We start from the raw sequence: 17767 nt of genomic DNA, 5'->3' as shown, positions 1-17767 counted from the left end.
CAAATACGTCTATATACATGTGCAACTATTTACAAGTAACGCAAATCAATCGTTAGCTTTAAAACAATCATTAAATAAAATTACATTTTACAGGTTTTAATATAGGCAACGGATTACCTCCTTTTTTTTTTAACTGAATAATTAAAAGAATAGATTTTTTTTTGAATGAAAAATTAAAAACACGAACATGTTTATGTGTTCTATACAGCTTTATTTTGCATCCTAACATAAAATCTATAGCAAAGCCAACTCATTTAACTTGTTACAGCAAATTAAACAATCCCACAGACCCCCTCCTTCGGGAAGGGAAATACCGTACCAAAAATCTATTCAGTATATCTTCTACGATTACCAAATACCACTGAATCTTGGATACGCACATGACAAAAACTTTTAAAACTTTTTTGTCTTTAAACAATGTTAAAACCTGCTTATTCACGAATAAATATACTTTGAAAATAACTTAAATATCTTTTAATTTGATGGATCTTAACCGTTAAAAAAGATTCCACCTAGAAAACCTTTCTAAAGTCTATTTTTATTATGTTCAGCGTGCAATTTGTTACAGAAAAAAAATCGGATCGCTGAACAAGATCTAAACAAATTAAAACAAGCATTCTAACATAATGGTTAAAATAGAAACTGTAAGAAAATAAGATAGTTATGTCCTTGTTAGGTTTCGCTATAAACGCGGGGCTATTTTAATATTTTGTTGATTTTTTGCCTAATATAAGTCACGTGACTGAAATTTTTATGCCATATAAAGCAAACATAAACCACAATGCTTTGCAATTAAACCGACCACAATTTACAAAAAAATTAAAAAAAAAAAAATCAGGCGGCTGTTTAGGTATACGACACGTTGAATTCGTTTTCAAATTATTTGAGGTTACCCCCTGAAGGGTGTTAAAGGTATTACTTTTTTTTCTGATGGATGGCCTGTTATTTTTTTAAAAATAGTAATATTAAAAAATTTAAAACACTAAATTTGATTAATAGTTCATATTTTATCAAACTGTTAAATTAACACTTTAAACTTGAATACTTATGGTAATATGAAATGTAAATTTACCGGGGGTAAATCAAGAGATATTTAGTTGAAAATTTTATGTTAACAGCCTTTCCGAGATAAAAAGCGCTAGAAGCGGACGGTGCTTAGTCTCTGAGCTTTTCATTTTTTAAGAAGTCGTTGTTTATGACTAATTTTTACAGAAATTATCAAATATTTCTAAATGTATTGTTTTAAACCTTTTGTCTACTTTGTTGGTAGTATTTCTGTGAAGAGAAAAAGGAAACGCTGGGTCCGTTTAAAGACTACCAAGCAGAAATTGTCGAAACATGGTAATTATTTTTATATTGATTTTTATGAAACGTCTTATTTTGATCGGACAAATATGGAACGAAACTTTTTAAATTATGTGCAAATATAGTTCAAATTAAAGTAACTAACAAATAAATGATTGCCTATGAAACAATGTTTAATATTGCCTAAATAAGTTGTGTTCTTTACAACTTTACTAATTAATATTCTATAAGTATATATGTTTAACAATATCAATAAACCTTAAATTTATTTTTTTTGATAAATATTAAATACTATATTTATATATAGCTAATTTAGTAAAGAAATCTACACTATAGTGTAGATTTCTTAAACTACAAATCATTTTGAATACACGCATTCCTAAATGTGTATACATATTTATCCCTAAATATGTATACATATTTATTTATATATGTGTGCATTCAAATTGATTTAAATTTTTACTCTTAGAATATCTATTGTGATTTTGTGTACTTAAAGCTTAACTAACTTACCTTATATTTTATAGTAACTAAGCATAACTGCTCTTGATTTGTAAAGGTCTCTAAGAAATTTTGCTATATCTGTTTAGCAATGTTTAGTGGTTTTTGTTTTATCTTTATTCATTTTGAATCATTTATTTTTGAACCAGAAACAAAGCTGATAATCTAAAGAAATTGCTTAACTTCTGTTTTTATTATAGTTTGCATACAACTCTCTACATACTTAATTATATATACATATATATATATATATATATATATATATATATATATATATATATATATATATATATATATATATATATATACATCAGTGGTCTTATCTTAGATTTTGTCCAGTTGCCCAAATGGTAACTTGCTAATTTATGACTTAATTTTTAAATGATTTCCAAAATTACCTTGGATTTTTTTTTTTAGATTATTTACTTGTTTTTATTTTTGTTGTTGTTGTTTACCTCCCCAAGGGCCACTACAGTCAAGGAAGTTACTTAGTGGTTGCAATAAAATAGCCTCCTCCACTACCTTAAGGAACAAGGTTGCTACACAGTCGCAAGTCAAGCACTAATAGTGGTGTAGTGGGGATCAAATTCTTAACTTCTTATGAAGCGAGTGCTTTACCAGCACAACTACTGCATTATAAAAATAGTGTGTATTTTATTTAACTGTTAAACTAAAACTATTAACTTGACTACTTATAATAATATGAAACTATTATGATAAGTAAAACTTCAAACTATTACTAATATAAACTATTATGATTTACTGAAGGTAAATCATAGTTCTCAAATTAAGTGTTTGTTCTCAAGATTTGAGAGGTTTGTAATGACAGTTTAAGAGAATAATTACCTTCGTATTAAATAACTTAATTGATCAAAACTTTAATTTTGGATTTTGATCCACTTCCCAGAAACATTTTTAGCATTAAAAATATTTGTGCTTTCAATATAAATATTTAAATTAACTTTTTATTTAACAAAAATGATCTTTTATAAAATTTCTTTAAATGAATAAATAGATAGATCCAAAACTCCAGCAGTAGGTCATAATATGCGAGTCCCACCTTCCCTGATAACGCTCTTCCATTGTCCAAGTATCCTGACAATCATTCTTATATAAATCACTAAAATTTTGTGAAAATTGTTCTAAATGTGAGCGCAGGTTGTAGATTTTTATGCTTGTGCTGCATTCTAGCTCATGTAAGTTCAAAAGCATGCTTTAAACTAGCCTAATGTTAAACTTAAGGAAGCTCTTAACCAAAATAAATCAGTTCCAATTTTCGGAATAAAGTCTTTTCAGTCATTGATTAGACAAAATTTTATGAATGTAAAAAAAAATAATTTTTTTATAAATAATAAGTTAAAAAATTAGGTGGTGGTGATGATTTTTTGTTCAATTTTTTAGATTACTTTTTAGAAACTTTTATAATGTTTTGACAGGTAAGAGAATTTGACTTGATCATAAATAGAGAATGGCACCCTAACTGCCCCAGTATTGCAAATAACCAAAAAGCATTATGAAGGGCTCCCTATTCATAAACTTTTCACAAGGTGACTTATCTGGTCCATCTAAAATACTGGCTTTTTTTGTACTCAATCTTGGAACCTATTTTGAAAGAAAACTGTTTCATTGTGTCAAGTTTAATATGAAGTATGATGTGGTCTCGGCTTATTAAAGGCACATTAATTACATTTTTTGCTCCAAATTTAAGCTCTTCCCGCACTGGCCAAACTTTTTGATCAATAGTGTTGCTTGTCACAGCTATCAGCTAGATACAAATGAAACATGGAAACTTTGAATACCCCCATTGTTAACCTTAAAGAAAGTATGCACATTTTTAAAGTATATTTTCAAACCAACACAAATAATCCAGTTAAGGTCTTAATACCTAATTTATTCCATAACTTTAGAAATGTGCGTATTCTTCTTTCATAGTCTGATGTGCAATAGGTTTAGTAGTTGTTACCGTTATGAAGCAAAACATACTTAAAACTTTGGCTGCTATCTATAAAAAAGAGACCAATCAATTACAAAAGTAGTTTTATCCTTCACGTGACAAAAATACTATAACAAATTCTTTTCTTGTGTACTATAATAGTACTCAGGAGAATAATATAAATAGTACCCTTAGTTTCCTAAGTAAGCAATTTTGTTTCTTTTAACCAAGATGCTAAACTTTTTGAAGCTTCTTTTGGTAAGTTCAAATCTTTTAATGAGTCAATTGGTTTTTTCTGATCAAATAGTTGAGGTTCAGAAACTACATCTATTCCGAACTACATTTGTAGTTCTGATCAGATTCTTCACTTAAATTTATTTTCACAACCCACAAGTTGCAGTCATCATGGTCTTGAGGTTCTCATCAAATCATGGGTGTTACAAATCATATTAAATCTTTACTGGATCTGTAGGCATTGAACACATTTCTGGCATGCAATATGAGTCCTGATTAAATTTTTTTCTTTAAAGTACTGATGATAGGCCAATTTTTAAAAATATAGGTTTTGAATATTTTTAAAATATATATTTGCCACATATAGCAAAATCAATCTGGTACACAGCATCTTATTAATAAAAACTAACAAATTATATTTAGTCTCACACAAACCCTAAATATCTAAGTAAAATTTGTCATTGAGGGTAGTTACCTATAATTCAAAAAACAAAAGCTGTTAGAGAAAAATTGTTCCTGTGTTTGAAAAATACTTGTTAAATTTAGATATAAATAAAAAAATATAGGAAAAAAACAGCTTTTTTTACTATATCTACTTTCAAAAGGCTCATCAAAATTTTCATTTGTGTGAAAAATTTGAAGCAATGTGCAGCTCAAGGCAGCATTGTAAAAACAATAAAACAATTGTTTCATAGATTTTGTATTGTTATTTCCAATTCTAGATGAATATATGGAAGGATAAAAATTACAGAAACATAAAATATTATGCCACTCAATCTGCTTAGGTGTGGTGTGCATTAGGGTACATCGAGAATTTTTTTTCCTTCTAAAGCTTAAGAAAAAGTGTATTCTTATGTAAAATCAAATTTTAAGTAGGGTTTCCTTAAAAATATTTTTGATCAGAAAAAGTTTTGATACCCAAATTTGCACTTTTAGAAACTGCAAAATTTAGTAAAATCTTATTTGTCACACTTGTTCGTTATTATGTTTTACATGTCCTTTTTCATTGCGATGAAATATTAAATGCAAATATTTTTAGATAAGTTGCAAGTTTTTTTGATACTTGTTTCAAAGTCATTATTTTGCATGGATCCTACCATCAATGCAGATTCTGGACATTTTAGGGGAGGGGGTCTTCAATTTTCAACGAGGTTTTAATGATTAACAAATTTGCTTATAACAGTTGTTTTTTTATTGTTTCATTAGAAATAAAGGTGGTGCCAGTGATGTAGTTCCCCAAAAAACAGGAGGTTTATCTCATCTTACCCAAATAATATTTTGATAACACTACTATAACACTATTAAAAAAACAATAAATAAAATAAGATATCTTTCAAATCTATTGACATTGAAAATTTATTAAAATTTCTTTCTTTGTTTTAAAAGCAGGTAGCAACTCTCTATGTTGAGCTCTAGCTCTAATATATCCATCTCTTGCATCTGGTCCAGCCGGTGTTTCCACCTTTCCAGCCGGTGTTAATTGAAGTACTATCAGCTCCAAGTACTAAACATGATCAGTAAGATTATGTTGTTGCAGCAAATTCTAAACACCCTCAGCAATCTTTTCAGCTGGCTTATCTGAATGAGTATGTGCATTTAGAGTAAAATGACCAAGATATTGATCACCAGGTTCTATAGTCACAGTAATGTGTTGCTCTTTGATAATAATAGGATGTAGCTGTCAATTTCAATCATCATCGCTCTTGTTGAATCTTTTCTTCCATCAAAGTAAATGCCAATATTATCTGCTTTTGGAAGATTGAAATTGTCATTATTCTTTGCTACTACCATGACTTTTTTTCTCGCTCTCGTTAGAACTTAGAAGGATCACAAGCAAGGTAAGAGTATTCAAGGGTGAGAAATCCTGCTTCAATTAAATTTTGCAGATAACTTGTAGCAGTTGCGGCAGGTGAAAAATTTTTTTAGAAAAAATACAGGTGCAATTTATATGTGCTTTACTCTTACAATTTTGGGGGGAAGAACACCCAGACAGATCATGTTCACACAGAAGTATCTTATGAGGAAATGTTATGAGGTCCATTAGCTTATCTAACTTCAATAGAAGTTCTTCTTTTACTTTTGCCTTAGTTCTTCCCCATGTAACGTTTTCTACTTTCTCCCAAAGGCTTTTAATTCTATAATAAAGCAATTTCTCACTAATAATAACTGTTTGTTAAAACTTAACATTTGCTTTACTCCATTGAGCAAGAACAAACGGAATCAGATCACTAGCAAGATCTTTGTTAGAATATTTATTATGGTGTAGATTCTATGTTATGCTTTTTTTGTTCTTTTAGTAAAATTCCTTTTTGAGTAGCTGTTCTGTTTGTAGGCAGCTCACTAGGAATAAAATCTTTTCTAGATCCAATAAAATTCGAAATTGCAGTGTCGGATGATCTAATCTTAACTTTTGACATTTAAAAATATCTCGATTAAATAACTAATAACAATTAAAATAGTAACACTATCTTGTATAAAGCTTTTATACAGCGGAGAGCCAAGTGTAAATATCTTTTAAAATTAATTCGGTGCTGCGCTTATTAGGAGAGTTTATTACATAAAAACGGGTTTTGTTTATTTTATAATAATTTAAGTTTTTTTCATTTTAATAATGTGTAAATATGAAAATTTAATAATCAAGACATTTTCTGATCAAAAAGTGGTCCATAACAAACCTACCTCAAAATTTAATTTTACATAAGAATACACCTTTTCTTAAGCTTGAATTTTATTTTTTTTGAAAACATTTAAATCTCACTGTACCCTTGTGTGCTCAGTTTGACATTTAGCATGCTCAATTTAGTTTTAGCGCACACATTAGGATAAAGTGTACACAAGGACAATCAAAGTTTCTGACCCTTTCCCATATGTACATAAGTATCATTTATTGCAAAATTGAGACCACCCTGTAAAAATTCGCAAGAAAAACAGTAGAAATCTCAGCTTTTAACTTATGTTTTTTGTGGTAAGAGCAGATGTTATCAGAAAGAAGGAAAATGATTTCTTCAAAGGATTCTTGTTACTCATATTTATCCCTATATTTCCACAAATATTCATGTTACTAAATTGTAAAAGCCATTTCATTTCAGTTTAGCCTTGCGCATTATCTTTATCACTTTCCTCTCTCCATTTAAATTTTTCTTTTTTTAATGCGCTTTCTTTTGTTATTTCAGTTGTGCATTATTGCAATAGGGTAGGGTTTTGCATATCACTATAGGTTATAGCTAGTACCTAGACTATGACGGAGATAAACAAGTCAAATGATATAGCAGTAAAATATGGGATTTTTACCTTATTTCTGATAAATTTATTTCTGGTTCTAAACTGTTTAGAAATCCAAAGGAATGCAGTGTGATGAGCTTGAATGATGGCTGGAATGTCATAATCTAAAAAAAAAGTGTGAAAGAAAAACTTGTTAATAAGAGTTCAGAAGGTTATCAATTTAAATCTGCCTGTTGATTTTTAAAAGGACAGGGTAAAAGGGTAAAATATTAAAACTGCATCTAAATTAAATTAACTCCAGGAATCAAGAAATGCATCTATTTCTTTTACTGTTAAAGATTAGAAACAGTTTCCTTCCAGAAATTTACCTTAAAACTTTAATTATGGACATGTTTATCATTTTGTTCATGTGTCTCTAATATTTATATTTCTCCCTCTTCAGCATGTAATAACTTTATATGCTTAATTATATTTATAAATTTATTTAAAAAAAAAAGTCAAAGATTTTAAGTTCTTTTACCTGGCGATTTTCATTAAACTAAAGCGCTATTTTGATTTTTTATTTAACTCAAAGCTCTGCGAGAGAAAATTTTTTGATCTTTTAATTTTTTTTTTCTAAATTACTTATTTATGAAGTCTCAGTTGTAAATGCAGCTGAAAAGGGAAGTTCTACACACTTTTTCACGCATTTTTACTGCAATGAGTTAGTATTGTATTAAAACAAAATAAAGAGAAAATGATTTACTAACTTTTATTTTTAACAACTTGTCAGATATGCAGATTTTTTTTGAAATCCGATGAGAAATGTTTGTGTTACTTAAAACTGTTGGAAGAAATGGGGGTTTGTTATGTTTTTGATTGTTACAAATAATTCTTTTTAATACATAGTGGCTAAGATTTAGCAAAAAAAAGTTTCGTGGACACGTAATTTTGACATATATTAAAATGTAGGATGGATTCAAAAAAAGGCCACATTTAGCAGGGGCACATTTGATTGGTTACTAATATAAGGTAATAGTTATCTGACCTTTGTCAAAAATGGCTATCAATTTAGTTAATATAGATCGAAAAGTATAATTAATAATTTTTTAAATGTTATTTAGACTGGATTTACATCTGAATCAAGTTATAGTAGCAATGAAGAAAAGCAAGATGATAAAAACTCATGGGAAGAGGATTCAATGTAAGATTCTAATATAACTTGTTGGTAATTGTTTTGTAAATAAATGCACAACTTATGTTTAGAATAGTACCATCTTTTATGTTTAGAATAATACCATTGTTTGTTTTGTCTTAACCTTTCTCTACCTTACGTGATTTTACTTCATATATAATATGTGCTAATTTTTTTTATAGTTCTGTGAAAATCATCATCAGTTTTGTAAATAAATGCACAAAGATCTTTTATATTTAGAATAATACCATCGATTTTGTCTTAATCTCACTCTAGCTAATGTGATACCTTTTACTTCATAAATAATATGCGCAAACTTTTTTTATAATTCTATGAAAATCATCTATATTTTTAAAATAGTTTATAGATCAGTAAATCATTTCAAATATGGTATAGTTATAAGAATTGCTTTTAGGAAAACTATAGAAGAGAGGTATGAATTGACTCAAAAAATTGCAAAAACACAACTTAATAGATTTAATAAAGAATTTTTTTGTTATTAATTTTGTAAATTTTTTAATTTTTCTTTAATGTTTGGTGCTGTTTTTTATTATTTTACTTAATTGAATTCTTTTCAATTGAGTTTTGGTTGATACAACCATCTGAAAAAAGTAAATAATTCGTTGTTAACAACTTAATTACCAATTATCTCAAATTGTTGCTCAGAGCTAATATAACAGAGTGCTGCATTTACAGGTTTATTGCCGAGAGGATTTCCAGCAGCTTGTGCTTCAGCCAAAATATTAATCCATGATGAGAGGATGCAGTTAAGATTAATAATTAGCTGTTGACTTAAAATAATTTTGTAATCGATAGTTAGCTAAGTTGAATGAAATAAACGTCTTCGTCGACAACTTAGAGAATTTTGTACCAAAGGGTAAAGAAGTACAGTAGTTTCAAACGATTTCAACAACTATCAAGGGCTTAGCACTTTATCAAGGACTTGATTTAGCATGTCAGCGGTAAAGTCAAGATCCTCTAATCCCCAATGGTAATGACCGTAAAGTATGCTGCTTCCCTAATTTCCCTTAAAAGAGCGCACTGCGCCAATGATGCACACATGTGTGAACTCATTCTGTGATAACCATAAGAGGTAATGGGTCTGCATCCGAATTCCTTCTGTATGGCGACAAGCTACGTTTTCCAGATGAATTAGTTTTGTTATGATTTGAAATCATTTTCAGAGCTCCAAGAAAATAGTCGTTCACTTGTTCTCCTAAAGCAGATGTTTGACCTGTTGCAATAGTAATACAAGAAACAGTAAAAAAAAAAAAAAAAAAATGCCATTTTGATACTATAAAAAATATTTTCTAAATAAAAAATAAACGCCATTTTTTGTGGTAATAGAAACAATGTTTCTATTATCACAAAAAATGGCGCAATTATTGAACACGGCGCAATATCTCACGCCACCGTGCTACCTCAGGCCCTAAAGCTTGATTGATTGCCAAATCAATCTTACTATCATTGGTAACAGTTGTGAACACAGAGTCTTCCAGGTGATGTAACGGTATTGATAGGGCTGACAGGCTTTTATTCGATTACTAATTTTCCTCCAGTCGTCTTTGATTCCACTATTATAGCGGAGATGGCGACCTCCGGCTAATCCATGACTTTTGTGTCCCAATAATTTTCACTTTCACTTTTCAGTAGAAAATCGATAGTATTCAGTATAGCGTTCGTCAAATTATTTGACAAATAATCGCTTACTGCGCTTCCAACTAAACATTACTTAGGAATTATCTAATATTATATGAATAAACCTTTTTCAAGAAACTGCGGTGTTTAAATCCTGCTCGATTATTTATAGATATCTAATTCACCCACAAGAGATTTATGGTTCTTAAATAAAGTTTCCCTTGTTGCTGAAGCTGCGAAAGTTCTTCATTACTATTTCTCTCATATTTGACAACCCTAATTTTAATTTATTTTAACTAACCCTAATTTTAGTAATACATCATTCAGCATCATTCCAAAAAAGATCGATATATCAAAGAGTGTTTTATCAAACTTTTATCAAATTCAATGGTTAAGAAAACCAATTCATTGCAGTTGTCATTGTGAAGAGTTGCACCTTAATGCTATTGATAAAAACATTTGATCTCAGACATAGCGTATTTAATTATACATTGAATAATATGCCGTCTGTTTTTTTCCTTATAAGTTGTGCTTGCACTTATTTACTCTTTAAATTGGTATAAAACTAAAATCAATATCATTATCATCCCCAAATAATTATATTTATGAGTCTGATGGCAAGTTAAAGGTAAAGTCATGTTTCAGTATATTTTTCAACGTTTTGTTTTCTAAGTAGACAATCAATATAATCAAACCATAATAATATACTTTATAAAATGTTATTTTGAAATTGTACAAATTATAGAAAAATGTAATTTAAAAACTTTTAAACATTAAGAGACACTGTTGCCATATGAAAACATATAAGATATACCATTTTATTTGTTGTGATATGGCAACTTTTTGCTATTTAATAATTTATTTTTAACATTGTAATAAGATAAATGTACCACTTACCTGTCAAATGTTGTATTAAGAATAAATAGAAATAAAAAAAGATGCTGTGACTGTTTTTCAGTTTTATGAGGAAGACCTCATAAAACTGAAAAACAGTCACAGCTTTCTAATTTCATTTATGTAACATTCACTAGTGTAAAAAGCTTCATCATTTTATTGAATTTAGAAGATATTGTTTTCAAGCATTTCAAAATTATAATAAAATATCATGTAAAAGTCGTGGAGTATACCAAGTTTTCAAAATAAATTTTTAGTATACGGTAACGCTACAAATTTTTCTTCGTCTTCTGACGCCCGTGTTCTAATAATTTGTTTCTTCTGGCAACGATGCTTATTAAAAAATTTAATACTAATATAGAGTATAGAAACTAGAAGACACACAAAATATATATTTGTTTAATATATGAGCCGTTGATTTTAAGAGCGGCTTAAGTCATTTTTTCAAAAAATCAAGTTATTGATAGCAATGATAACAATGTAACGGTATCTCTTCATTTGTGAAATAATTTTAACCAATTGTGTTAAAAATTATTGAGATATTTTGGAAAGAAATTTTGCTAGTTAACGGTATAACAAACATGTTAAAAACACAAACCCAGAGTTGTTACGACATAATATGTCTGGCAGATCTGTCGACATATTTTCTGCCGACATAAAATATGTCCCACATATTTTCGATTAACATATTTTGACATAATTTTATGTCTGAATTATTTTCTGCTGACATAAAATGTCAGACATATTTTCTGTCGACATATTTTGACATAATTTTATGTCTGAATTATTTTCTGCTGACATAAAATATGTCAGACATATTTTCTGTCGACATATTTTGACATAATTTTATGTCTGAATTATTTTCTGCTGACATAAAATATGTCAGACATATTTTCTGTCGACATATTTTGACATAATTTTGTGTCTGAATTATTTTCTGCTGACAAAAAAATATGTCAGACATATTTTAAAATCTCTATGAAAATACGCTTTTTTTGAGACTCAGGTTGACATACTTTTGAACAACTTTTTTTTCGACAATATTAGGGACTTTTCCCCAAACTCTAAAGATTTGAACCCAAATATCTTTACAACTTGACGTGATGGTAAAAAATGAGTTGCATATTTGAAATCAAAATAAGAAATCCTACATAAAAAACAAATTGTTTTTTTGGCACCAGGAAAAATTTTTGTTTTTGTTGACCTGTGTTATGCTTCATAAAACTTTTATTTTAAATCCTATGAGCAAATGTCTTTTGTTTCATAATGGTCTTTTTCTGCCCTTTTTAGCGATGTATCATTTGAAAGTATTGAGTCAATACTATCAAATGATACATCGCTAAAAATACTTTGTCAATACTATTGACAAAGTATTTTTAGCGATGTATCATTTGGGAAAATCGACTAGTATTGATGCAGCATTTGATAGTATTTGATAGTATTGATTAGTATGGATTAGTATTGGCGATTTCCCTTATTAGAATGTAAAAACCATCTCAAGCTGAGTTTTTATTACTGAAAATGGTTTTTATTAATATGACTAAACTTAAAATTATTCCCTTGATTAAAATAATATTTAAAAAAAAACATTTTTAGTTATTTTTAACTAATAGTTGATTTATTCAATAAATTATTCTCCATTTTTGACTTTAAATCGTAAGGAAAACGAAAAAAATAATTATTCCAATATATACACTCAAAAATCCAATATATACACTCAAAAAATTTTTATGCAAGTTTATGGCAGTTAATTATGCTGTTATAATGCAATTGTCAATTATTTTATTGTTAAATAAATCATAACTATTATAACTAAAAGTATATTATTCGTAATTAGTTATAAATTAGCTGAATATAACTTTTGTGAAATATTTCAAATTCTTCAGCTTAAATGAATTTAATTTGGCACGAATTTTTTGAAATTCTGTGAACTGTTTTTTCATATAATCTTTTGAATTCAATTTTTCATAATGAGATCTTTTTTAGGATCAACTAGTAATTAAAAATAACTGAAAAAGTTTTTTTTTTTATTATTTTAATCAAAGAAATAATTTTAAGTTTTGTCATACTAATGAAAACCACTTTCAGTATTAAAAACTCAGCTTGAGATGGTTTTTACATTCTAATTAGGGAAAGTGCCAATACTAATCAATACTAATCAATACTATCAAATACTATCAAATGATGCCTCAATACTAGTCAATATTAGTCAATACTATCAAATGTCAATATTAGTCAATACTATCAATGTCAATATTAGCCATAATCAATAAATAAGTCATAATCAATAAATAAGTCAATAAATGCCAATATTAGTCAATACTATCAAATGATACATCGCTAAAAAGGGCAGAAAAAGACTTTTATGAAACAACTGATGTTTGCTTATAGGGTTTAAAGTAAAAGTTTTATGAAGCATAATTGATTGCAAAAACGCAACAAATTTGTTAAACTATTTTCACTTAACTCTGTAAATTAAGTTGAAATGCGCAATAAATTTGTTAGATTGATTTTTTCTTCAAGAATATCAAACAGCAAATAATTCAGATATAAAATTATGTCAAAATATGTCGATAGAAAATATGTCTGACATATTTTATGTCAGCAGAAAATAATTCAGACATAAAATTATGTCAAAATATGTCGACAGAAAATATGTCTGACATATTTTATGTCAGCAGAAAATAATTTAGACATAAAATTATGTCAAAATATGTCGACAGAAAATATGTCTGACATATTTTATGTCAGCAGAAAATAATTCAGACATAAAATTATGTCAAAATATGTCGAGTTAATTTAATGTCGGCAGAAAATATGCCTCAGACATATTTGACAGATAACAACCATGCACAAACCTTTGAAAATCTCTGTTTAAAAACAAAGCCACTTTCAAAATAAACGGCTCTTACGGTAGTGCTTTGAAAAAAATTTTCTCAGTCTTACGGCGCCCCTAACATCTTGGCGCCCGGATCGCGTTTGCTCTATTTGCGCCCTCTCTCGGCGGCCTTGGTTCAATATGAAATTATTTTACACAAGTAAAAAATGAAGTGCGGGGGTCATTGCAAGAAATGTTCAAAAGAAGTTGAAACTTCAGGCAGAAATACAAATGGTATGTTTAAATACTACACAAATACAACCTTTTAATGTAAAATAAAGCAGATGAACCAAATAAAAATACAACTACAACAACATCAATAAATTGGAATAAATTCATCAACAATTTTAAAATACTTCATAAAATCAGTTAATGATTCATTTCGTGCAGTTGTTGTGCGACAAAAAACCTTGGTTTACTATTTGTTACGTTTTGATTATCTTATGATTTAAGAATACTTAAAATAAATTTCCAGTTTTATAATAAAATTCCAAATTTCCAAATTTAAAATACAATTCCAGAGTCTCCAAATACAATTCGAAAAATCGTGAATAAAATACGTCAAAAAATCTTAGCTGAACTAATGGGTATGTAAAATTTTTTAATTGTTTAAACTACATTATTATATATCATCGTAAAGTGCTTAAAATTTGTTATTACAAAAGTGAAAATCTTATAAATTGGAATCTTCTACAAAATGCTATGTGCATTTTAGTAACGAAAGTTGACTTACTAATTTTGAAATATTCGGTAAACGGCATTTTGGCGGTAATCGGCATTTTGGCGGTAATCATTGATTGTACCACATAAAAACCGATACTAGATAATCGGTATCGTGTATCTCGATACCGATTAGGATGATCTCGTATCGTGCAGTATTGCTTATATTTGGGTCGTCCATAAAGTACGTACGCTTTTTTTCGTCACCCCCTCCCCCGCATTTTCCAATACGCTTTTTTGAGTACCCTCCACCTCCCTAAAAGTAATTACGCTTTTAACCTATTTATCTAACATTTTATATTTTTTTAATTTAGTTTCTCCTTTCTTTTGTAATTGACCCACTGTCCTCCCATCTCATATACACCATTTGCAGACCCCCTTCACTTCCGAGCGTACGTACTTTATGGACGATCTCATACTAATGTGGATGAATTATAGACTAAACCAGGCGAGAATTACGATACCACGCGAGATTTAATTAAAACATGGAAGTCCAAAACAGATGGAAGTTCAACCGCATTGAAATGCTTCCGGACTATGCTTGTAACCTTTTGTTTCAAAAATTATAAGAAGACGGCATCAAGACTGTTTGTTATAGTACAGTATAGTAGCGTTATAGCTTAATTTTTATACGATGACGCAAATAGGTACGTTAATAATAATTTAACAATAGAGTGTTTTGACGATTTGCCTATAATATTTAAGTATAAACATTAAAAATGGCACAACGAAACGGCAAACAACTTTTTAAAAACTTCATATTAAATGAATGGTGTATTACAAGAATGAATGGAATTATGATATACAGCTAATGAAACTTTAAGCTTTAGTAATTTAGAAAACGTTTTTTATTTAAAAAAAAATGTTTTGCTCTTTAATTAAATGTCGTGTTATGATTTGAAGCCAGAAAAAAAGCTTAAAATGCTTTTAAAATAGAGCTGTTCTATTTAATTACCGAGTTTTAATTAACCTTTTGTTGAATAATTACAATTACTAATGGTTTAAACATGTAGCATATGCTTAGAATAACTTTTTTTTTTAACGTTTTAATAAAAGTCATTTCAGTGAATTTTGTTGTTTTTTGTCCAGTGAAAGTTGTTTTTTTTTATTGTCGGTTACAAGCATACTCCCAAGACGACTGTATACTGATGTATACATCTGTATACATCAGTATACAGATGTATACTTCTATTCTATTGTACTAAATGATATACATCTCATTATATAAATTTAGTATTTCAAATTACTAATCATTTGTAAAAATAAAATACAATTTTTCGTAAAGACCTGAGCTGCGATACCGATCGCTAACTATTGTTAATAAACGATGCCAACATAACCAATACTTTCGATTTTAAATGATAACAGAAATATGGATAAAAACAAGCCGACGATTTTATACCTATTTTGTGAGGGAAAATGGAATGTCTGTGACAAATACTTTCTAAATTTCAAATGAAAGTTGGAAAGTATTTAGAAAATACATATAAAATAAATATATTAATAAAGATATATTAAGAAGAGTGTCGATTAAAAAAATATTCATAACTTTCAATATAATACGCGATATCAGTAAACTAAGTTTTCTGAACATAAACTATAAGAAAACTCAAAATGCTGAACAAAATTAAAAATAGTAAAGTTTAATCATTATAATTCTTAAAAAATATCTATGCTAATAAAAATTTTCAATAATAAGACGATACACTTCCTAACTAGACGAAAGTAAAGTTTAAAAATTAAGGCGTGCAATCCGAATAAAGAATTCGGTTCCGGACGTACCTAGAACTAAAAACGCAAACTAAATATGGTAAAAGGTTACACATATCACACAAGATAAGTAGACACCTGCAAAAAATTGTCGTTATAGCAATGTAAACGAAAAAAGTGGGATAGTTAATTAGTGTAAATCATCAAATCATATATATTTATATACGTATGCAGTGGCGGATCCAGCAATTTTTGATCTTTGAGATAGCAAACTTCCAGACATGAAGCTAACTCCAAACATTTATATGTATATACTTATATCAAATAATGAGGGTTTGCAAAAAATTGTGATGGTTGGAGGCTGGGAACAAAAAAGCCCCAAATTTTTTTGCAACACCTGCCCCAAACGTGAGAGCAATAAGTTGGTGAAATATTTTTTGTACTATTCTCAACTAGACTTATATTCATCGATAACTTTTAAGTTTCATAGTATTATCTCTCAGCGTTCAAAAATTATTACCATATAAAAATTACAACCCCCTCAAATTGAGGGGGGTTTAAACTTCATATGGTCATAATTTTTGAACGCTGAGAGATAATACTATGAAACTTAAAAGTTATCGATGAATATAAGTCTAGTTGAGAATAGTACAAAAAATATTTCACCAACTTATTGCTCTCACGTTTGGGGCAGGTGTTGCAAAAAATTTGGGGCTTTTTTGTTCCCAGCCTCCAATCATTGCAATTTTTGCAAACCCCCATTATTTGATATAAGTATAAATATATAAATGTTTGGAGTTAGCTCCATGTCTGGAAGTTAGCTATCTCAAAGATCAAAAAATGCTGGATCCGCCACTGGTATGGATAGGCACTTCAACATTAAAAAAAAAAGTAAAATGAAAACAAGAAAAACTCCATTAGTTAGAGCCTAACCCTAACAGTAAAAAAATAACAAACTTATCGTTATGTTATTATTAGTCGAAAACTTATGCAACTTTTAAACCACAAAATTTAAGATTTTTATTTTGTATGACTTTAAGCGATTTATAGGTTTTTAGCGATATAACATTTTTAATAATCGCATCAACGTTTCCGTTCTTTTACAAAAGTAAAAATAAACAAGACCGTTATTAATCAAAACTTAGAATATAATACCAATAAAAACTATAGTAAATGGAATTTTAATGACTAGGAAACAACCCACCTTTGAAATAATAAATCTGTGGCAGTACTTTTTTTAATGTACTAAAAGTTTTTTTTTTTAAAGTTAACTTTTTGGTGGGAAGCATATTTTTTGTGTGATCAACGCTTACTATTCAAAAATATGCACACTATTAGGGTAATATAATGCTATAATTGATTTTGTTATTAAATCAAAAAAACATTAGTTACTTTCAAAAATATTTGGGTTATAAAATGATAAGTTTTTGAATCACATTATCTCTAAAAATAAAAATCTCAAAAAAATATTTTTGGTACTGTTGTTAAGCTGTGGTTCTACTTTTTGAAATAACTAAAAAGTAATTGTATTTTAAGACATCGGCTGAACCATGGATGA

The 17767-nt window shown here is 28.5% G+C and overlaps 1 protein-coding gene across 1 annotated transcript in view; it reads left to right on the top strand.

Annotated features, from left to right (window-relative positions):
• Positions 1-796: 796 nt before the first annotated feature.
• Positions 797-17767, top strand: part of LOC100206141 (chromodomain-helicase-DNA-binding protein 1) — an 81768-nt gene continuing 64797 nt past the window's right edge. Inside the window, 3 exon segments of the mRNA XM_065816467.1 lie at positions 797-912; positions 1271-1341; positions 8299-8378. Of these exon segments, the coding sequence (XP_065672539.1) occupies positions 1339-1341; positions 8299-8378 (83 nt within the window). The 5' untranslated portion in view covers positions 797-912; positions 1271-1338.

Source organism: Hydra vulgaris, chromosome 13 (genome assembly GCF_038396675.1).
Source record: "Hydra vulgaris chromosome 13, alternate assembly HydraT2T_AEP".
NCBI classification, from domain to species: Eukaryota; Metazoa; Cnidaria; class Hydrozoa; order Anthoathecata; family Hydridae; genus Hydra; species Hydra vulgaris.
Note: the sequence above shows the minus strand (reverse complement) of the source record. Positions and strands in the feature narration are given on the sequence as shown.